Genomic DNA, 22934 nt, shown 5'->3' on the forward strand with positions numbered 1-22934 from the left:
AGGCCTGGGAAACACCATTTTGAAATGGACTTTACATGACCATAAAAACACTGTAATAACTTTGTATTATGTTATGATGGTTGCTTAACCCACTGAAAGAGGTCAATCAGATTTTACAAATTAGCAGGTAACACATTAAGCCAGGTGGAACCAGCCTGATCGCTGCGGCTAGGTAAAATTAACCTCATCTAAAAAGTTATTCCTCTCTGATTCAGCGGTGCAGTCTAAATTTCTGTCAGAAACTAGACAGTTAGGTTGCTTCTCACTCTAGCCATATTGTCAAAGGTAGACTGGTATGATACAGGCTGCATCCCAAATGGCATCCTGTATAGACAGCCCCCTCCACAAAAGTATTTCCTTCAGCCCCCTCCACAAAAGTATTCCGCGGCCCCCCCAGGCTTGCACCGTACAGGGTGGCCAAGATGATGGCATCACTTCTCAGAGCCAACGTTAGATAAACAACACCTTCACTGAAAGAACACACCATTGAGCATATCCCAGATTCTGCCAGTGATGGTAAGACAACAAACAAACCATGGCTGGGACTTCAGAAACTGTTATTCTGAGTCTCTTTACAATAAGGAACTGTTAGTTTCTTTAAATGTCTGGACATAAAAGCTTGAGAAAAGACTTGTGAGGAACAAGTTTGTCCCTTGTCTCGTCTGGAATCTTGCAGGGATACTGTCAAACTGTTATCCAAATGCCCTCTGGTACATGGATACAGCTGCCTGAAAGTAAAGCCCTTTAACAGTTCTCTGGACACTTAGGGCCCTCTTGAATCACATCTGATAATGTGCTTGCTGGGATAAAACAAAACATAACACAGAAAGATATAGAACATTGAGAGCCCTTAAATCTCCTGCCTCCAATAAATAAATACATTTTAAAATGGTGTTTATTCGTTCACAATTCACATTCATTATTACACAAAGGGCAATAAACATCAAATAATAAAAAAACATATTTGAATAGAAAATTAGATTTAAAACAGGGGGCCCTATGTCCCCATGGAGTCCATTGTAAACCATAGGCAGGTATCGGCCCAATCCTAAATGGAGCCCTAGAACCTTCAGCTAATGCACTTGTGCAGATCTGTGAGAATTCGATTTGTATATGCAATATGGTCAAACTTCCATCTAGCCTATCAAACAGCAAGGTGGAGTTATTACCATATTGATTGCACCTTTCAAATCCTCTGCACAATTGCATACTGGCTTAGGGGTTCATTTGGAATTGGGCCATCCTGTGATCCTTACATCACTCCCCACCGTTGGCGGCCATCTTGTTGGTCTCATCCTTTCCTGTCAATGTCCTCTTGCTGATGCCGCTGAAGTACTTTTCCCTGAAGGCATTGTGGCCTTGGTACGGGCTAAAGTGAGGGTCTGACAGGTGGGCCAGGGCATCTGTCTCCTACAGAGAGAGAAAAGACAATTCAGCCCCATATACCAACGACAGAAAGTTCTTGGTACAATTATACCTCTTACAATTGCGAGAAAAGTGTGAGGGTTTGCCTTCACAAAGTGGAACCAATTCACCTACAACCTCGGTTCAGTAAACAAATGTAGCGTCATAAAAATGCCTTTGAACACAGGTGAAGGAGGAAAGAAACCAGATGATATCAGACCTCTGCCAGGTATCCCATTAAACTAACCAAACAACCACAGGATAAAATTCTCACCTTGTATTCCTCTCCTTGCCATCACAAGCTCAGTGTAACAATAATAAATGTTAGCAGTGTTATGTTCCTCATATTTTCCTGGTTGGAGCTTTAGCCAGGTTGTTAGGCTGTGTTTGGAAGGCCAGCAGGCAAGAAAGTGTCGGGGCGGACGGACAGTTGGATGGAGCGGGAGGAATGAGGACTAACGAGGTGCCGGGGATGAAGAGTGCTAGAAGAGATGACTCCCCAGCTGGCCTGCATTTCGTCAACGCCACCTCTCTCTGTTGGCCCTGGTTACCACTGCCAGGCAACCTGTCCTGGAACTAGAGATGGTTACCCTCAGTCGCCACCACATCCAAGAGCTTAAAGAGCAATCCCAGATATGAAGCTCCTAACACATTCTAAGGTGCCACATAGCAGGGCTATTCAATAACCAGAGGGTCAATGTTTTCCAGGTTCTTTTCTACCTGGTAGTCCTTGATAGGCCTAGAGTTCACACACCTGTCCCAAATTTGAACCTTTCCCAACACGACCATACACCAAACCATTCAACACAGAATAGGAAAGCACAGCAACTAACTTCAAAGTGCTCCGTGGTAGGAGTTAAAAACACAACCATCACTTCTCAATGGAAGCAGTTCAATTCATACAAACTGACACTGCAAACTCTCACACACACCCAGTGCTGCTGTCCCATGTCGTAGAGACATTGAACCACTGGACACTTCCCATTTCCCACTGAGTATTTAAATCCTCTATTACTGTCATAGCTCATTCTAATAATTATACTACTGTACTTTGTATTTAGTTACTCTATTTATACACACGCAACATATTTATTTAAATACTGGATTATTGACAGCTCACTAATATATTTACTGATGTACATATCATTCTTAGCACATCTTGTGTAAACTGTTCCGGTGTATACGTATAGTGCCTTCGGAAAGTATTCAAGACGCCTTGAATTTTTCCACATTGTTACAACCTGGCTTCATTGTAAAGCCTTAATGGCAAAGCAAAAACAGGTTTTAAAAATGCAAATTTACAGAAATACCTTATACACATAAGTGTTCAGACCCTTTGCTATGAGACTCGAAATTAAGCTCAGGTGCATCTGGTTTCCATTGACCATCCTTGAGGTTTCTACAACTTGATAAGAGTCCACCTGTGTTAACTTCAATTTATTGGACATGATTTGGAAAGGCACACATCTATATAAGGTCCCACAGTTGACAGTGCATGTCAGAGCAAAAACCAAGCCATGAGGTCGAAGGAATTGTCCGTAACAGGATTGTGACGAGGCACAGATCTGGGGAAGGGTACCAAAACATTTCTGCAGCATTGAAAGTCCCCAAAGAACACAGTGGCCTCCATCATTCTTAAATGGAAGAAGTTTGGAACCACAAAGACTCTTCCTCAAGCTGGCCGCACGGCCAAACTGAGCAATCAAGTGAGAAGGGCCATGGTCAGGGAGGTGACAAAGAACCCAATGGTCACTCTGACAAAGAACCCAATGGTCACTCTGACAAAGAACCCAATGGTCACTCTGACAAAGAACCCAATGGTCACTCTGACAGAGCTCTGAAGTTTATCTGTGAAGATCGGGGAATATTCCAGAAGGACATCCATCTCTGCAGCACTCCACCAATCAGGCATTTATGGTAGTGACCAGATGGAAGACACTTCTCAGTAAAATGCACATGACAGCCTGCTTGGAGTTTGCCAAAAGCCACCTAAAGGACTCTCAGACCATGAGAAACAAGATTCTCTGATCTGATGAAACCAAGATTTAACTCTTTGGCCTGAATGCCAATCATCACATCTGGAGGAAACCTGGCACTATCTCTACGGTGAAGCATGGTGGTGGTGGCAGCATCATGCTGTGGGGATGTTTTTCAGCCGCAGGGACTGGGAAACAAGTCAGGATCGAGACACAGATGAACAGAGCAAAGTACAGACAGATCCTTGCTGAAAACCTGCTCAGGACCTCAGATTGGAGCGAAGGTTCACCTTCCAACAGGGCAACGACCCTAAGCACAAAGCCAAGACAATGCAGGAGTGGCTTCTGGAGAATTCTCTGAATGTCCTCGTGTGGCCCAGCCAGACCCCGGACATAAACCTGATCAAAGGATCTGCAGAGAAGAATGGGAGAAACTCCCCAAATACAGGTGTGCCATGCTTGTAGCATCATACGCAAGAAGACTCGAGGCTGTAATCGCTGCCAATGGCGCTTAAACAAACTACTGAGTAAAGGGTCTGAATACTTTTCTAAAATGTAATATTTCAGTCGTATTATTTTTTATAAATGACCAAAAATCAGAGGATGGAAAACAAAGGAATAACAATACAAACTGAAAGACTAAAAAGCACACTAAGGAAAAGCAGAGCTTAAAATGTGTGTTTTAAGATCCCTTTTAAATATGTCCAGTTTCAGCCCTCCTCAGGTTCTCTGGTAGGCTATTCCAGAGGCTGGGGGCATAGTCTTCGTCATAAGCTTTGGGACAGTTAAAAGGCCAGCGCCAGAGGACCTGAGGGACACATAACTAAAAAGTATGTGACATGATTTTGGGTGCACAATCATTCATTGATTTAAGAACCAATAGAAGAATCTTAGCATTTATTTTAAAACTCACAGGCAGCCAGCGCAGAGACTTTAAAACCGGTGTAATGTGCGCTCTTCATCTGGTCATGGGCAGTACCCGTGCTGTATCTTTTGCAGTTGACCAATGGCTTTCTTAGGTAGACACGACAGAATAGCATTACAGTAGTCAAGCCTGCTGTAATAAAAGCATGGATGAGTCTCTGTATCAGCCTGATCAGCATGTAGCTACATTTGAATTATGTGTGTACTTGCTTGACATTGTACTGAATTGTAAGGAGCTGGTAACATAACCATTTCTCTGCACCCGCTATAACATCTGCTAAACTGTGTACGTGATCTCATTATGAATGGTAGCCTACATTCTCCAGCTTTTGCAAATCCTTACCTCTGATTGGATAAATAGTCATTTCAGTTTGAGACTGAACTTTGGCCTAAGATCACATCACAACATATGGAAAACGGGGAGACGGGCCAAGTTCACGGCCCAGTCAGGAAAGTGGGGTCCCAAATCGACACCCTTGATTTAAAAAAAACAATGACTGTATAAAATAAATAGTTCAAATACTCTACAAACTTGGATGCATTTGCAGTTACTTTAGGTTGTTTCAGATTATTTTGTGCATAATATAAAGTAATAGTAAAACATGTAGTGTGTAGTTTTAGAGGCTCAGTATTTGAATGATTTATTTTAGTCACTATTGCTCATCTTTATCAAGGGTGTCAATAATTTGACGCCACTGTATACAGTGCCTTCAGAAAGTACTCACACCCCTTGACTTATTCCACATTTTGTTGTGTTACAGCCTGATTTGGCTCACCCATCATATGCACAATACCCCATAATAACAATGTTTTGATTTTTTTATTTAGCAAATGTAATAAAAATGAAATACATAAATATCTAATTTGCATAAGTATTCACACCCCTGAGTCAATACTTTGTAGAAGCACCTTTGGCATGTTCTCCCATCTTAGCCAAGGAACTCTGTAGTTCGGTCAGAGTGGTCATCGGGTTCTTCATCACCTCCCTGACCAAGGTCCTTCTTTCCCGGTTGCTCAGTTTGGTCAGACGGCCAGCTCTAGGTAGAGTCTGGATAGTTACATATTTATTCAATTTTCCAATGATGGAGACCACTGTGCTCTTGGAAACTTTCAACAGTTGTATACTTCCCCAGGTATATAGATCTACGAACAGTTCCTTGGGCTTTATGGTATAGTTTTTGCTCTGACATGCACCGTCAACTGTCACCTTATATAAAACAGGTGTTTCTTTCTAAATCATGGCCAAACAATTGAATTGGCCACAGGTGAACTCCAATCAAGTTATAGTGACATCAAGGATGATCAAAGGAAATTGGATGCACCTGAGCTCAGTTTGGAGTGTCTTAGCAAAGGGGTGAACACACCTACTCATTCAAGGGTTTTTCTTTATTTGTACTATTTTCTACATTGTAGAATAATAATAATAATATTAAGCAAAAAAGTGTTAAACAAATCAAAATATATTTTATATTTGAGATTCTTCAAAGTAGCCACCCTTTGCCTTGACAGCTTTGCACAATTTTGCCACTCTCTCAACCAGCTTCACCTGGAATCCTTTTCCAACAGTCTTGAAGGTGTTACCACATATGCTGAGCACTTGTTGGCTGCTTTTCCTTCACTCTTCGGTCCACCTCATCCCAAACCATCTCGATTGGGTTGAAGTTGGGTGATTGTGGAGTCAAGGTCATCTGATGCAGCTCTCCATCACTCTCTTTATTGGTCAAATAGCCCTTACACAGCCTGGAGGTGTGTTGGGTCATTGTCCTGTTGAAAAACAAATGATAGTGGGACTAAGCCCAAACCAGATGAGATGGCGTATCGCTGCAGAATGCTGTGGTAGCCATGCTGGTTAAGTGTGCTTGAATTCTAAATAAATCACTGACAGTGCCACCAGCAAAGCACACCCAAACCATCATACCTCCATGCTTCACGGTGGGAACCACACTTGCAGAGATCATCCGTTCACCTACTCAGCATCTCACAAAGACACAGTGGTTGGAACCAAACATTTCTAATGTGGACTCGCCAGACCAAGACAGATTTCCACCGGTCTAATGTCCATCGCTCATGTTTCTTGGCCCAAGCAAGTATCTTCTTCTTGTTAGTGTACTTTAGTAGTGGTTTCTTTGCAGCAATTCGACCATGAATGCCTGATTCACACAGTTTCTGAACAGTTGATGTTAAGATGTGTCTGTTACTTGAAACCAGTGAAGCATTTATTTGAGCTGCCATTTCTGAGGCTGGTAACTAATGAACTTATCCTCTGCAGCAGAGGTAATTCTGGGTCTTCCTTTCCTGTGGCGGTCCTCACCAGTTTCATCATAGAGTTTGATGGGTTTTGCGACTGCACTTGAAGAAACTTTCAAATTTCTTCAAATGTTCCGGGTTGACTGACCTTCATGTCTTAAAGTAATGATGGACTCTCATTTCTCTTTGAGCTGTTCTTGCAATAATATGGACTTGGTCTTTTACCAAATAGGGCCATCTTCTGTATAACACCCTACCTTGTCACAACACAACTGATTGGCTCAAACACATTAAGGAAAGAAATTCCACAAATTAACTTTTAACAAGGCACACCTGTTAATTGAAATGCATTCCAGGTTACTACCTCATGAAGCTGGTTGAGAGAATGCCAAGAGTGTGCAAAACTGTCATCAAGGCAAAAGGTGTCTACTTTGAAGAATCTCAAAAAATAAAATACATTGATTTATTTAACACGTTTTTGATTCCATATGTGTTAATTCATAGTGTTGATGTCTTCACTATTATTCTACAATGTAGAAAATAGTAAAAATAAAGAAAAACCCTAGAATGAGTAGCTGTGTTCAAACGTTGACTGGGACTGTATGTAAATTTGATATTTCTGTAGACGATTGAGGGAAAAAAAAAATTGATTTAATCCATTTTGAATTCAGGCTGTAACACAACAAAATGTGGAATAAGTCGAGGGGTATGAATACTTTCTGAAGGAACTATTTATCTATATATAGTAGCATGCTATGAGATATATGTTCCAGGTTTGGGGCACTGGGAGTCAGAGTCAGAGACAGATGCCTGTGTGTGTGTGTGTGTGTGTGTGTGTGTGTGTGTGTGTGTGTGTGTGTGTGTGTGTGTGTGTGTGTGTGTGTGTGTGTGTGTGTGTGTGTGTGTGTGTGTGTGTGTGTGTGTGTGTATGCGGTGATTCAGACAGGGCTTGCCTTTATGGGAACAATTGTGTTTTGAAGTGAAGAGGTTGTCAAATCCAAAGATGGATTATTTTCCATAAAATGTGTGATTAAGTAATTTATGTGATGTATATAAAAAAGCCAATCATAGCCAGATGCTGAGGTTTATGGCAGACCTCGAGGGAAGCACCATCGACATCCCCTTTAACTGTGTTGTATTGCGCGTGTGTATGTTTAAAGAACACAGACCGACAACACTCATAGTACACATATGTGCATGCTTGTACATACAAACACGGCACAAACATATTCAGTGGCACGCACGGATACTTTACTTTGTAGATACATGCATGTAATTCATAGTAAGCACACCACAGCAACATGAAAACCTACAATTATATAGTGTTGCAATCATATTCACAAAGGGATCCATCTACCTTTTCAAAATGAGTGATGTTCCACTCAAACGCATACACCCGCTCGTAACAGCAGTCACACACAGGGTAGACAAGTACAAAAGCATATATGCACACACACCAGACAGACGGACGGACACATACATATGGAAGGACCGACAGACACCCACCTCTGGTTCCTTGATCTTCTCCATGGTGATGAGACGTCTGGAGGTGTGGCTGGAAAGGGTCTGTTCACAGTTACTGACCAGTCTGAGACAGGCATTCAGGGGCACCATCTCTTCACAGTACCTACAAACACACACACACACTCTACTGGTGAATCATTATGGTTGAGGACATTCACAAACAGCTGGTCCTGTACTGTAAAGCATGAACTAATACATCTAAAAGGTTGATGGGTCCAAATTATCCTCCAAACCACAATATCTGCGTCACACCATACACTCACCTGCAGAGTAGACCAGCCTTAGCCTCCATGTAATCCCCTCAAAATGACACTACATCCAGGCCAGGTCAGCTCTCTCTCCGTTAAACTCAACCCAGATCAACTCTCTCCTTACTCCCTCTCGCTCACTCTCTCTATACTCTTTCCCAATCCCAACTCTAGGCCTGTTCTCTCTCAGCTCCAGGCCTTTACTGACAATGTCATGATCTGACTGAAGTGGACAAAAGCCATGGTGAAAAAGGTGAACTAGATTAGATTTAAGATATCGGGAAAACATATTCTTGTCAGGAGCGCTGTGTGTGTGTGTGTGTGTGTGTGTGTGTGTGTGTGTGTGTGTGTGTGTGTGTGTGTGTGTGTGTGTGTGTGTGTGTGTGTGTGTGTGTGTGTGTGTGTGTGTGTGTGTGTGTGTGTGTGTTCGCGCGCATGTCGGCAAAGCACCACAACTAAAGCTGTCCAGGGCAAGGTACTGTATTTATTAGGATCCCCATTAGCTAGGGTCAAAGCTGTTGCTACTCTTCATGGGGTCCATGAAACATGATATTAATAGACCATTACAGCTGAAGGACAGAACTACATAAATTGACATAATACATAACATTAAATCGACAGGTACAGAACTACATCAATTAAAAATAAGGATACACACTTTCATATTCTTTTGCCTTAGTAATCCATGCAACATATTCAAATGGCTCCACTATAGTCATCCATTTTTATTGAGTTGCTTACTGCTACAAATGCAGCTCCTCATCCTAACCTCTCAGAACCAGTTGTTCCGTAAACACTTGCGAGAATCTCACAAAATTAGGAACCACCTTTTGTCCCTGGTTCTCCCACTTGAGGTCAATAGTATTCATAATAATAATAATAATAATGCGATTAATAGATGCTACTGAATGCAAGTGCCTGTAGATTACAGGCCTCTAGTGTGTGTGTGTGTGTGTTTGTCAGCACCGTGACCAAAGCGAGGCATTCATTCTACCTACCAATCACATCTTATTACTGGGTAGCTGGTCCTTCCACATGGGCAATTTCATTTAAAGATGGGTGGGGCCTTTCAATACAGCTTTTTCCATCTTCGCAGACAAATACAGTGTTGAAATCTCTGTGTCCCATAGGCAGGCAGATTGTGGGTCAGGTTAGAGGCTATTTAAGCCCTATAGGCGGAGGTGCATTAGACTAGCCCACCTGCCTTTTATTGCATGGTATACTGTAGGCCATATAGACATTGTCAAGGCATATTAATTCAATTGTTGTCAAGATGGGGAGAGGCCTGTCTTTGATAAGGAGAAGCTCAGCATTCTTAACCACACAACTGACCAAACAAGTCCTACAGACATTCATATTTCACAAGGTATGCAAATAAAAAGGTCTCGTCATAGTCCCTAAAGCCAAAAGGAATTCAAGACAACACAGTAATATACTGTATGTAGCGATGATAGCATGGAACTCCCTGACATATCAAATCACTCAAGCAGGCAACAAAAGTAGCTTTAAAAAAAACTCATTAAAACAGCACAGCCCAATGTCTCTGACCTAAATTGCTTGTAGCATCTCCTTCCAGAGCACATCTGGTGTTTGGGTTAAAGATAAGATATGCCCCTGACATCAGGATATCAGGGCCTGCTCAGAGAAAGCAACTGGAAGCGAAGCCTCAGTAAAGTAAGGACGTACTGCTCCATATGATATGATAGTCTGGTCAGCTTACTGATGTTAATCAGCAGAGCAAGGTTTTATTGAAGTGAATTCTTATTTTGTGTGTGACGAGTGGATGCTGCTGGGTGTGAGTGGTGCGGGAATGAAAATGCAAAACAAGTTTATGAGAACCAGAGGAAACTCCATATCAAGGGGACTTTATTCATTTTATAAATAAGTACTAAGGCAATGCACTATATCTTAGTTAACCCTTTATGGGTGGTAGACTAACACATTGCACTATATCTTAGTTAACCCTTTATGGGTGGTAGACTAACACATTGCACTATACCTTAGTTAACCCTTTATGGGTGGTAGACTAACACATTGCACTATACCTTAGTTAACCCTTTATGGGTGGTAGACTAACACATTGCACTATACCTTAGTTAACCCTTTATGGGTGGTAGACTAACACATTGCACTATACCTTAGTTAACCCTTTATGGGTGGTAGACTAACACATTGCACTATACCTTAGTTAACCCTTTATGGGTGGTAGACTAACACATTGCACTATACCTTAGTTAACCCTTTATGGGTGCTAGAACGTAACACAGCAAATGTTTTGTTTAGTTCATTTCTATGCACTAGACAGGGTGAAGGAAGTAAGTGAAGCCCATCTGATCAGAATTATGACTCTGTTCAATTTATAGGACGGAGTGGAGTGACAAATCTCTAAAATGTCCACAATGTCTCGCTTTGGTCAGTGCTGACACACACACACACACACACACACGAGAGGCCTGTATTTTATAGGCACATCTATTAATCACATGATTATTATTATGAATAGTATTGACATCAAACGGCAGAACCAAGGACACAGGTGGTTCCTGATATTGTGAGATTCTCACTAGTGTTTAGAGAATAGCTGCTTCTGAGAGATTAGGATCAGGAGCTGTAATTCTAACAGTAAGCAACTAACTAAATGGATGACTGCAGTGTAGCCATTATTATGAATACATGTAGATTACGAGAGTGTTTGTTTGCATACGTAGCACTTTCTCCTACCAGCACCACACTGGGCCATATTTTCACCTTACTGTTTGTCTCCTGGGTTGCTATGGCCACTATGGAATACAGGCCTCTAATGTGTTGTGGTGAGTGTGTGCGCGCGTGCTTCAGTGAGCACCGCGACCAAAACGGGTGTTAATTCTACCTGCCAATCACCTCTTATTACTGGGTAGCTGGACCTTCCACATTGGCTGTTTCATTTAAAGATGGATGGGGCCTTTCAATTCAGCTTTTTCCATCCTCAGACAAATATAGACTTGAAACCTCTGTGCAGATGCTAAGTAAGCAGCACAGGAGGCTGCTGAGGGGAGAACGGCTCATAATAATGTCTGGAACAGAGTGAATGGAATGGCATCAAATACATCAAATCAAAATGTATTTGTCACATGTGCCGAATACAACAGGTATATAGACCTTACAGTGAAATGTTTACTTACAAACCCTTAACCAACAATACAGTTTTTTTTTATCTCCCCCCAAAAATAAGAAATAAATGTAGCAAATAATTAAAGAGCAGCAGTAAACTAACAATAGCGAGGTTATACACAGGGGGTCACCAAGCACAGAGTCAATATAAACTGCGTGTTTGATACGATTCAAATAATTCCGCTCCAGCCATTACCACGTGCCACCAACCTCATGTGATATGCAGACTGGGGGGGTCAAGTTAGAGACCATTTAAGCCCAATAGCCTTTATTTCCTGGTCAAGGCTCTAAGGAGCATGTTTGCGCCTAAGTTGAAAAATGTAGGAGCACACAAAGAAATTTAGGAGCACAATGAAATAGATTTGATGTAGCAAGCCGTTTTCTTTGTAGCAATAGTGCAAGGGTGATGGCAATGAATCTGCACTCAGTGTATTCTCCATGCCACTCAGGGGCTGCCGCACAGTGAAGTAATCCTTGCAACAATTATCTTTAAATTTTTTGGTGCTATGGTGCTCCAAATAAAAAAATGTCAGGTCCACAGCAAAATATTTCGGCGCATATGCGATTAAAATGGTCGCACTGTAGAGCCCTGATGGTATACTGTAGGTCAGATATCCTTGTGCTTAATGCCGGTGTCTCTGTCTCTCAGTAAGGCAGCAGCAGGAGTGTTGTAGACAACAGGAAGTCGATAACCCCTTAAACCAACCATGGGAGTTCAAACCCCATGAGCTTCCTGTTAGCTTTGCACTCTGCTTCATTAGCGCCGTCTGGCTTATGACTTTAACCCATAGAGAATGATAGACACATCTAGTGACCAAAAGGCCATCTTAGCATTGGCAGCACCATTGAGGGCTTCAACCACGCAAGAGCCATTTTAAAGTAGTCAACTCGGTGAGGATTCCTATGGGTTGTAGCCTCAATGGCGCTGCTCATGCTGTCACAGACGCTATAATAGCACAGATATAGAGGACTCATCTTTATCTCTATGCTTTAGCCTCTGAGATAATGGGTCTGGATCCTGCCAAGGCACTGCAGCAGAGAGGAAATGGCAACAGACCACACCGCGGCTGGAAAAGTCTTGAACTAGTTCAAATTTAAACACAGCATCACAGGGGGGGGGAGCACGCAAGAGAAAGACTAATGAGCTTGAGAAGCCACAGAGTTAATTGAAACACTGAAAGGCAACTGAGGCACAGGGCAAGGCGGTGCTCCTCATGACGACGGCAGAAATGTTTTAATTGGCCGGCTTGGGGGACCTCATTGCCTAGGCCTGTGACCAGTGTTAAGGGACCTCGTATTGGCCTGCGTCTGGTCCGACCCCAGCCCAAAACAACAGTAACACAACACAGCAAATTGTTTTTTCCTACAGCAGCTGCACTGCAACCCCCCTTGGTGACTCCAGTGTTTACAAACAAGCATGTTGCTCCACAGTCCTGTCCCCTTTGACCATTTAGTCACCCTGTTCTATCTCAAAGGTCCACCGCAGTAACAGTCATTGGTGAATGGTGACATCTAGTGGTGTAGTATATTGCGCTCTCTCAGAACAGACTTAGGACCACCTAAATCTAACCAGCTAAGACATCTACTATTAATGTTTCAACAGTGTTACTAACCAACTTTGTGCAATAACATTTTCTCTCAACTGAATTCCCACCTCTACCAAAAACCCACATGCCTTGTCTTATTAGCATCCCCCAAGTCTCGTTCATAACCTCTCTGGTTACACAGTGGCAGTCTTTCCCTTTTCTCTCCATATATTTTCTTTCTCTAAGACCCACCTTCTTCTTTGCTCAGTAAATGTGGAGATGAGTGAAAGGGTCAGAGCAGGCCCAACACAGGGGTATTTTTGTTCTGACCCAGTCCTGACATTCTGGAGGTCATGACTCCTGACTGATACTGTGAGGACCTCCAGCCCAACCCAGCCTGGGTGCAACCCGGCCTTTCTCCCTCCTTCCCGTCACCATAGCAGGGTGACAGAAACCCAATAACCCCCCGACAGCCTCCCAAACCCCAGTGTGGAGCCCACAGATCAGGACCTGGAGACAGGCTGTGTTTGGTCGGTGTCAGCATGTCTGGCCTCATGGGTTTATTTTGGCACTCTGCACTGAATGAGACAGGGTCAGGAACTGCTAAGTAGTTACACACCCAGAGTGAGGAGAAGAGCAGAGCACAGGCACAGTCAGTCAGACTGAGGCACACAGTTGCACAGACTCTCTCTCAACCACCAGTGCTAAAGGCTGTAGCCCTCTCTCCTTTCCCTGTCTCAGCCAGTCAGTGTGGGGAACTCCAGTGTGTGTGTCACAGACAGTCAGGGGGAACTGCTGGAGGTGAGCAGGAGGTGTAATTGAAACATCACAGGGCTGTGGTGTATGGTCTGGTCTCATCTTCCTGATACTCAGACCCTGCCCTGTAATCAGTGACCAGAAGTCCCAGGGGCCTGTATCCTGTCTGTGGTCCACACAGTAAACCAGCTGTATGGAACAATACACCCAATATACCTCAGGACACCTGCACACTGACCAGAACACCACTAACCCCAGGCCTGGGACAGAGAATGAGATGTACTGATGGGAATAAACACCTGGTCCTGACAGAGATGCTTATGATGCTTATGAGGGGAAAAGGTGCAGAGAGAAAAGCCCTCATCTAAACTAGAATGCTTTGTTAAACAGATCTAGTACAGTAGCAACACTTAATCAGGGTGTAGGCTAAATCCCCAGTGTGACTGTGGCCCTCTAGTGGTCTAACAGGGTAAAGGGGAAAAGATAACAGCATGTATCAGCAGGAAAAACTGCTGACTGGTGAGGTTGACTGTGTGCAATAAGGTCTTATCAAATGCTGTTTGTATCTATTCGACATCACAACAGTTGATGACAGTGCTATTTGGTTTACACATAGAAGAGGGAGACTGTGTAGACAATACATCTGTGAGCTCAAACCCATGTAAAAACCATGACGATACAGTAGATTCAACAACACCAGATGTGAATATTTGACCAATTCAAACTATAGAGCTTTAACAGGAAGTGCTGTATCCAGGGACCACAGATGGATATTAACCATTTACCTATATGTAGATAACTCTGGTGCAATACTGGTGTTGTTGTGATTGGTCCCTGACAAATAAACAAACACAACATTACTCACTCTGGCCTGTAGATTGGTAGCCAGTAGACTAGCCGCCCTCCGATGACCAGGTGTTGAGCTGAGAAGTTTAACAGGTCAGTGAATATGTCACTCAGGTGGTAAGCCATGGAAACGGGGACATGGCTGTCTCCAACGCTGGATGAAAGATAAACGCATCCTCACTGTTTACACACTGATTTAACATAATCTGAGAGGACTTTATATCTCTCTAGTGTATCTATTGCTTGCTTGCAAGTTTTACAGGCCGTCTTTTTCAAAACTGAGCAAATATACAAAGCACTATAAACAACACTGAGACTCGAGAGGAAGATGAAGACTTAAATGTAATGTAATGTAAGACGTACTAGTCTTCAGATGGCTTCACACTGTTTACACTGTCCTTCTGAGAGCCTGTTCTCCTGGTTGACTCCCGAATCCCATACGGGGCTGAGAATTAAACAAACACACACAAAAATGAAAGATAAGAGATTTGAACAGATTTAAATCTGAACAAATCACAAGGAATGTGGACTTCAACAGGATAAGACGTTTTACTCGTGCATGGCTGTACAGGAGACATTACAGGATGGAGGACCCTACATGGGAAGAGAACACACAGAGCTCTAGGATAAGAACGTACGGTCAGTGATGATGGTATCAAAGAGCACTCCGTCCCTCCAGATAGGCTTGGAGGCGTCAGACACAAGGACGTCCACATACAGCTTCTCTGAGCCGTACTGACGCAGGTTGGCTCTGATGTTCTCATCTGGACCCCTCCACTTCTGGTTCTTACGACTCGCTTTTCCTGAAAAACAAACCAAAATACTATTATACAGCAATGCACTTGGTTGTAATTAGGGCCGGGATGATAGCAGTATCGCGATAATCGTTAGTTTTGTGGCAAGGAAACAAAACACGAAGCGGGTTTAACCTCTTTAGGAAAACAGCTGGAATGTTGAAAACATTGTCATCGAGATTCACATTTATTTATTTTCCAAGCTATAGCACACAATATTTTACACACAGCAGGTGTAAAAGGACCAGTAGAGTTTGCTCTATTTCTTATTTATTTTTTTGCCAAGGGAAAAAATAGAGATACGTGATATGATTACAACTAGGGCCAGGGGGATACCAGTATCAAGTGTTAGGCCTATAGGACAATGCAATTGGATTTGAGCGTGAAAATGAGCACAGAAAAAAATAACTATTTTAAAAGATGATAGAAAGAGCATAAACAACATAATGTTCATAATATAAATGGATTAACACATTTGCCAAAGAACAAGATATTTAGCTCTGGGTTCCAAAATAAGAGAACATAAACAAGGCCATTTCTAGGATATTACCTATCCCATGGATGGTGTTGTAATCAATATCCGTTCCACAGACATATGCACCAAAATGAGAGCATGCAACCAGGAGGCTACCTGAGAGAGAAAGAGAGAAAAAAATATCCAATAAGCACAGACTAGCCTTGGGTTCAGCTAAATGCAGTGTATTTCTGCAAGTGTCAGTTCAAAGACCAAAAGTAACTTATCTCTTACCAGTCCCAACGAAGGGGTCGTAGACCAGGTCGTGAGCCTTGACCCTGGCATGGTTGGCCATGATAAAAGACAACCCAGCGTCCATACTGGTGTTACCTATGAAGTGCCTGTTCTTCACACTGTGAGAGCGAATCAACTCACGCTGGCCATCTGCAATCTAAGGAACATACAGTTGATAAGACAAGATCAAATATAGGCTTACCTTTATCATTAAATGAAACAGTGCTTCTCAACCTGGTAGCTGGCTTATACATGGGGGACTTGGGAAGACTCATAAGGACATAGGCCTCATAATAAGTTTCACAAGAGGGAATACTTCAGGCAGACCAAAATGTGATTGGCAACCAAAGAAGGTTTAACAACCACTGTGGTAAATAACATGAATGAGTTATAGTAATTACTCATTTGTATACTGCCCCAGAAATGAAGGAGCACACAGCACACTGACTCACCCATCTCCCAAAGTAGATGTAGAGAGGCTCGTCTGGGATGTCGTTAGGGTCAGTCCCATAGTCCTCCAACAGACAGAAGATATGTTTAGGGTTCCGTAGATTGACCCTTCCCTCGAAGGTGAGATATTCCATTGCCTTGGGGAGGAAGACCACAGGGTAACTTGTCCAGGTGCATACTGCTTATCAGTGCCTGCCTTTAACACAATAGGGCAGTAAAAAAAGGTAGAGTAAGTTGACTTTTCTGGGATCAATCTTAAATACAAATTACTGGGAGCAAGTCAAGTGTATCATACTCACATCTATCTTTTTAATTCTATCTTCAAACTCTAGAGTCTTGTTGAAAGTGTAGACATTGATTTTGTATGTTGAGTCTTTCTGTAGAAAGGGTGACTGTTGGGAGCAGTAAAGTTACACACATTAGATACTCCACATGATTAGTTTGCCCTCTATTTAGATGTAATGTAATTTCTCACAAACCATGTTCTCTGTTGGATATTTCAAGAGTGAGTTCCTGAGTTCACTGTGCGTTCTGCCATGACCCCACAGCTCAAATGCAGACCTAGGTGATGAACAAATAACCACAAAAACGGTCATTACAATTTACTGTGACATTCAAGTTGAGAATCATCTCAGAAGAGGAGGGCTGATGAGCAATGCTGCAGTACCCCTCTAGCTCTTTTCATTGCAAATCCATTGTTGATTTGTCTCACTTACTTTGCACAAACAGTTCTGGCCATGATGCTGTTGACATCTTCCTCTGACAAGCCATTCAGGAGCCAGAATGGAGACTGGGGAGAAGAATTACAGAAGATTTTAGGATTTGAGAAGCCTATGCATGGACAGCTGATAATGGTCAACTCCTCCCTTCACTGGTAATGCTATCAGGCTAATAATACATATAGACACTAACGTATTTTACCGTTTCTTTGAAGTTTTCACCTGGATCAAACGGTTTGCCCCTGAGGGACAGCAACGACCTAATCTCCTGTAATGTTACGATGGACAATAAATAAAATCAGAACATTTCTGAAGAATTCAAACATCACAGCTTGTAGATAGTAACGTTACTATCGTAGCAAGCTAATGTATGGGAGAAATTCCGTAATGAGACACCACCATCTTTAGAGATAGAAAGAAATAACACAACGTTTACAGTTTGACAGAGAGGTACGACATTGATATGCATACCGGTAGCCTGAAGTCAACATTGTCGTGGGCCAGATGTATCAAATACTGCAGGCATATTCTGCTACAGTGGATCGCCATGTTCGAGTTCTTACGCAAAATACACCCGGCTTAAAACTGCGTCCCCGCGAATAGTGGTTCCTGTCTGTTTCAAAATAAATACCACTTTACCAGCAATGATTGTGCATTAAATGCATGTATTTTGTCAAAGCAAAATGTAAGTGTGTATGTTTTTGTTTTGTCATTAACGTCTAAATCATTGTGTGCTTATTATTCTGTATAGCTGCCACATAACTGCTTCATAAATGAGGGTGCATCATTTTACTGTAGATGGAGCTAATGATCCACCATCTAAACATATCCCAGGGGTAACCGCTTTAATTCAGAACACCGCTCACTGACAGGGTACGTGACACCTCCTCAACGATTGGATCAAAATTTAGCCGCCTGCATCATCACCACATTGTCATTGGCTACTTTGGATGCCTATCAGTGTTTTTCACTGTTCCAATGTAAAGTTCCATAGCATGGATACAATGTTGCTAACAGACACACGTTCCTCAGGCTACGTCAGTGTCGTGACAAGAAGTGTTAAGGTACCAAAAATCAAATATCAGGACCAATGTCAGCTATTCATAACGGGTCGACACGGACAGAAGAAGAAAATCTCGGAATAATCAATACATCGACTTTGACATTGTAGCAGTGACACTTGTCACCTTACCGTATGTATGTCACTTTCAGTTTACAGATGTGTGCTTCACTTTGCATTCCTATATTTCTTGTAATGTGAAATTAATTTGTGGGAGATGAATTAATTGTTTTTCATTTATAACTCAATCTGGAACAGGGTATCATGTACCCTAAACATTTGAGGGGGCACAAAGTATGTGAGGATGGCAGTGGGTGGTCCCCTTCCAGAAGTTGGCGAATTTAGCAGCTTTTTCCTGCAATCTGGAGCCACAATCATTATGCTTAATTCTATGTAAAAAAAATATATGTTTATTTTACTGTATATCTAAGCATACCTCCAGAGCTCTCTGTATCCTCCTGACTGGTGTTTTGTTTTTTAAAGAAACTAAATATATATATCTGCAGGTCTACTAAAATCTAGGTAAAAGATTCAAAGGAATGTGATTCTTATTCAGAAAACCAGTCAGTATCTGGTGTGACCACCATTTGCCTCATGCAGCGCAACACATCTCCTTCGCACAGAGTTGATCAGGCTGTTGATTGTGGCCTGTGGAATGTTGTCCCACTCCTCTTCAATGGCTGTGTGAAGTTGCTGGATATTAGCGGGAACTAGAACACGCTGTCGTACACATCAATACAGAGCATCCCAAACATGCTCAGTGGTGATATGTCTGGTGAGTATGCAGGCCATGGAAGAACTGGGCCATTTTCAGCTTGCAGAAATTATGTACAGATCCTTGCGTCATAGAGCTGTGCATTATCATGCTGAAACATGATGTGATGGCGGTGGATGAATGGCACAATGGGCCTCAGGATCTCGTCACGTTATCTCTGCATTCAAATTGCCATCAATAAAATGCAATTGTGTTTGTTGTCCATAGCTTATGCCTGCCCATACCATAACCCTACCGCCACCATAAGGTACTCTGTTCAAAATGTTGACATCAGCCACCTCCTCGCCCCCACAATACCATACACGCTGTCTGCCATCTGAAATGTACAGTTGAAACCGGGATTCATCTATGAAGAGCACACTTCTCCAGTGACCATCGAAGGTGAGCATTTGCCCACTGAAGTCGGTTACGACGCCGAACTGCAGTCAAGTCAAGACCCTGGTGAGGATGACGAGAACCCAGATGAGCTTCCCTGAGACGGTTTCTGACAGTTTGTGCAGAAATCCATCAGTTGTGAAAACAGTTTCATCAGCTGTCTGGGTGGCTGGTCTCAGACGATCCCGCAATAACACATATGGAATCATGTAGTAACCAAAAAAGGGTTAAACAAATCCAAATATATTTTATATTTGAGTTTCTTGCCTTGATGACAGCTCTGCACACTCTTGGCATTCTCTCAACCAACTTCACCTGTAATGCTTTTCCAACAGTCTTGAAGGAGTTCCCACATATGCTGAGCACTTGTTGGCTGCTTTTCCGTCACTCTGCTGTCCAACTCATCCCAAACCATCTCAATTGGGTTGAGGTTGGGTGATTGTGTAGGCCAGGTCATCTGATGCAGCATTCCATCACTCTGCTTCTTGGTCAAATAGCCCTTACACAGGCTGGAGTGTATGTTGGGTCATTGTCCTGCTGAAAAACAAATGATAGTCCCACTAAGCGCAAACCTGATGGAATGGTGTATCCTTGCAGAATGCTGTGGTAGCCATGCTGGTTAAGTGTGACTTGAATTCTAAATAAATCACAGACAAACCACCATCACACCTCCTCCTCCATGCTTGACAGTGGGAACCGCACTCTGCGTCTCACAGACACAGCAGTTGGAACCAAAAATCTCTCATTTGGACTCATCAGACCAAAGGACAGATTTCCACCAGTCTAATGTCCATTGCTCGTATTTCCTGGCCCAAGCAAGTATCTTCTTCAAATTGGTATCCTTTAGTAGTGGTTTCTTTGCAGCAATTCGAACATGAAGGCCTTATTCACACAGTCTCCTCTGAACAGTTAATGTTGAGATGTGTCTGTTTCTTGAACTTAGTGAAGTATTTATTTAGGCTGTAATTTCTGAGGCTGGTAACTCTAATGAATTTATCCTCTGCGGCAGAGGTAACTCTGGGTCTTCCTTTCCTGTGGCGATCTTCATGAGAGCCAGTTTCATTATAGCTCTTGATGGTTTTTACGACTGCATTTGAAGAATCTATCTAATGTTCTGGGTTGACTGACCTTCATGTCTTAAAGTAATGATTGTTGTTTCTCTTTGCTTATTTGATCTGTTCTTACCATAATATGGACTTGGTCTTTTACCAAATATGGCTATCTTCTGTATACCACCCCTACCTTGTCACAACACATCTGATTGGCTCAAACACATTAAGAAGGAAAGATATTCCACAAATTAACTTTTAATTTAAATGCATTCCAGGTGACCTCATGAAGCTGGTTGAGAGAAGTGTGTGTGCAAAGCTGTCATCAAGGCAAAGTGTGGCTACTTTGAAGAATCTCAAATATAACATATATTTTGATTTGTTTAACACTTTTTGGGGTTACTACATTCCATGTGTTATTTCATAGCTTTGATGTCTTTTATCTATTATTCTACAATGTAGAATAACATTTTAAAGTAAGGAAAACCTGTGAAATGAGTAGGTGTATCCAAACCTTTGACTGGTACTGTATATATATATATTATTTTTTTACGGGACAAATCTGAGGGGGCACGTGCCCATGTGCCTCCTATGGGTATGATACCTCTGATCTGGAATAACTCTCACCTTCATCAGAGCATTAGTAAGATGATGACCTGTTATTATAAACTATATTAGTTATAATAAAGTTATCATAACTTTATTCAGGGTGTAATTAAGTGTTTAAATAGGCTATTTGTGATGAGTACTTTGTCTCCGTGAATTAGAAATAGGCATAAGCTACCATACACAGACATGTAATTGTGCTCTCAACAGTTGTTCATTAAATCTTTTATTACACCCACAGAAAATGAACTATGCCTAAAAGTGGACGGATCACTTAATATGTACAAGACATCTGAGACACCACCATGGAGAACAACGGGACAGTGTGTGTGACGTCAGTGAAAGGGTTAAAGGACAACTGGCAGAGATGGTCCAACGAGCACCAGGAGTACCAGAAACACAACCCCTTCAGTAACGACCGGGAGGCTATGGTGAATGTGACTGCCCAGCAGCAGAGGCTCCAAAGGGACCAGGATGGCTACGGGAGGCCCCTGGAGGGCTCCTTGACAGAGCAGAGGGGCCAGGACGCCCACATCCACATTAGCCGGGAGGTGGAGGAGCTCTGCCAGGTGATCAGGGACATCGGGGAAAGCTGTGGGGACGGAGGCAGCGAGGAGAGACCTGTGGTGATGGTAGAGTTTGGGAAGCTGTTTGAGCACTATGTGAACATCTCCAACAAGGTGGTAGGGATCCTGCTGAGGGCCAGAAAACAAGGCCTGGTCAGCTTTGAAGGGGAGATGTTGTGGCAGGGGCAGGATGACCGGGTCCTCATCACACTGCTACAGTCACCAGGATGAGATGACAGGGTCGTCTCTATGCTGCTTCAGTGACCAGGTTGATGCAGCTGACGGACAAGGCGGTAACCAAGGCCCTGTCCAGAAACATCCCCTAGCCCTTAGGCACTCATGTACAGTAGTTGTGAAAGAATTCGCTAGGTCTAAGCAATATGATAAATTACATTAGGTAGCAAGGTGCAGCTAGGTAGCAAGTTGCAGCTACAACACCTATGAATTCTTTCATATTTACACCTGCACCTAGTAGGGGTAGTTGTTTCTGGACAGGCCCCAAGAGAACCAACCTGTGGCAGCAGTGATATACAATATGGTGCTGTAGGATGAACCTGAGCCTATTGGCCTGAATGGACCTTGCATTGCATTCCCAGTTACACCGCTACACTGTAACCTACATAGCATTTACAATGTTCCTTAGCAACCTTTGTAATTAGACACAGAGGAAAGGTGTACTTTTTAGGGCACAAATACAACACACTGGCACTGTAGGCTAATGTTAGAAATGCTGGAAGGAGGCTATGAAACTGCATACATGGTTGGCAATGTAGCAAAATGTACCACCATTTTATTTACATTTACATTACAACACTTTTTGGGCCACTGGAATTTGTGGAATTCACACTGTACTAAATTCACATTGTTTAATTTAACAAGGGTTGTTTGAGGAATGCTTTTGCAGCTACTTGCACTCATAACACAATATGATGAAATATACTCTAACACTTTACTCATTTGAAAAATAATTATTTTGTCACCAACTAATATACTTTATTCCACACACACACACACACACACACACACACACACACACACACACACACACACACACACACACACACACACACACACACACACACACACACACACACACACACACACACACACACACACACACACACACACACACACACACACACACACACACACGTGTTCATGTTTACAAAGGAAAGCACTGATGTTTTTCAA

General features: G+C 42.6%; 2 protein-coding genes across 4 annotated transcripts; one reads left to right on the plus strand and one right to left on the minus strand.

Moving 5' to 3' along the window:
- Positions 1-877: 877 nt before the first annotated feature.
- Positions 878-17919, minus strand: LOC123997917 (tRNA (guanine(10)-N2)-methyltransferase homolog). Of its 2 annotated transcripts, XM_046302642.1 has the most exons (13): positions 17784-17919; positions 17515-17580; positions 17310-17383; positions 17073-17154; positions 16893-16985; positions 16596-16730; positions 16144-16300; positions 15946-16026; positions 15240-15404; positions 14965-15046; positions 14621-14755; positions 8058-8178; positions 878-1410 (listed from the first exon to the last, which is right to left on the minus strand). In XM_046302642.1, the coding sequence occupies exons 1-13, from the start codon at positions 17859-17861 to the stop codon at positions 1258-1260; spliced, it is 1422 nt and encodes a 473-aa protein (XP_046158598.1). In that variant the 5' UTR covers positions 17862-17919; the 3' UTR covers positions 878-1257. The 2 variants fall into 2 exon arrangements, with proteins under 2 accessions (XP_046158598.1, XP_046158599.1); XM_046302643.1 differs by lacking the exons at positions 17073-17154; positions 17310-17383; positions 17515-17580; positions 17784-17919 and having other exon boundaries at positions 16596-16789.
- A 372-nt stretch (positions 17920-18291) lies between these two features.
- LOC123997653 (actin-binding Rho-activating protein-like) lies at positions 18292-22933 on the plus strand. Of its 2 annotated transcripts, none has more exons than XM_046302106.1 (2): positions 18292-18509; positions 21419-22933. In XM_046302106.1, exon 2 carries the CDS (start codon positions 21483-21485, stop codon positions 21972-21974), a length of 492 nt encoding a protein of 163 aa, XP_046158062.1. In that variant the 5' UTR covers positions 18292-18509; positions 21419-21482; the 3' UTR covers positions 21975-22933. The 2 variants fall into 2 exon arrangements, with proteins under 2 accessions (XP_046158062.1, XP_046158061.1); XM_046302105.1 differs by having other exon boundaries at positions 18292-18505.
- Position 22934: the final 1 nt, after the last annotated feature.

Source organism: Oncorhynchus gorbuscha, linkage group LG15 (genome assembly GCF_021184085.1).
Source record: "Oncorhynchus gorbuscha isolate QuinsamMale2020 ecotype Even-year linkage group LG15, OgorEven_v1.0, whole genome shotgun sequence".
Taxonomy (NCBI): domain Eukaryota; kingdom Metazoa; phylum Chordata; class Actinopteri; order Salmoniformes; family Salmonidae; genus Oncorhynchus; species Oncorhynchus gorbuscha.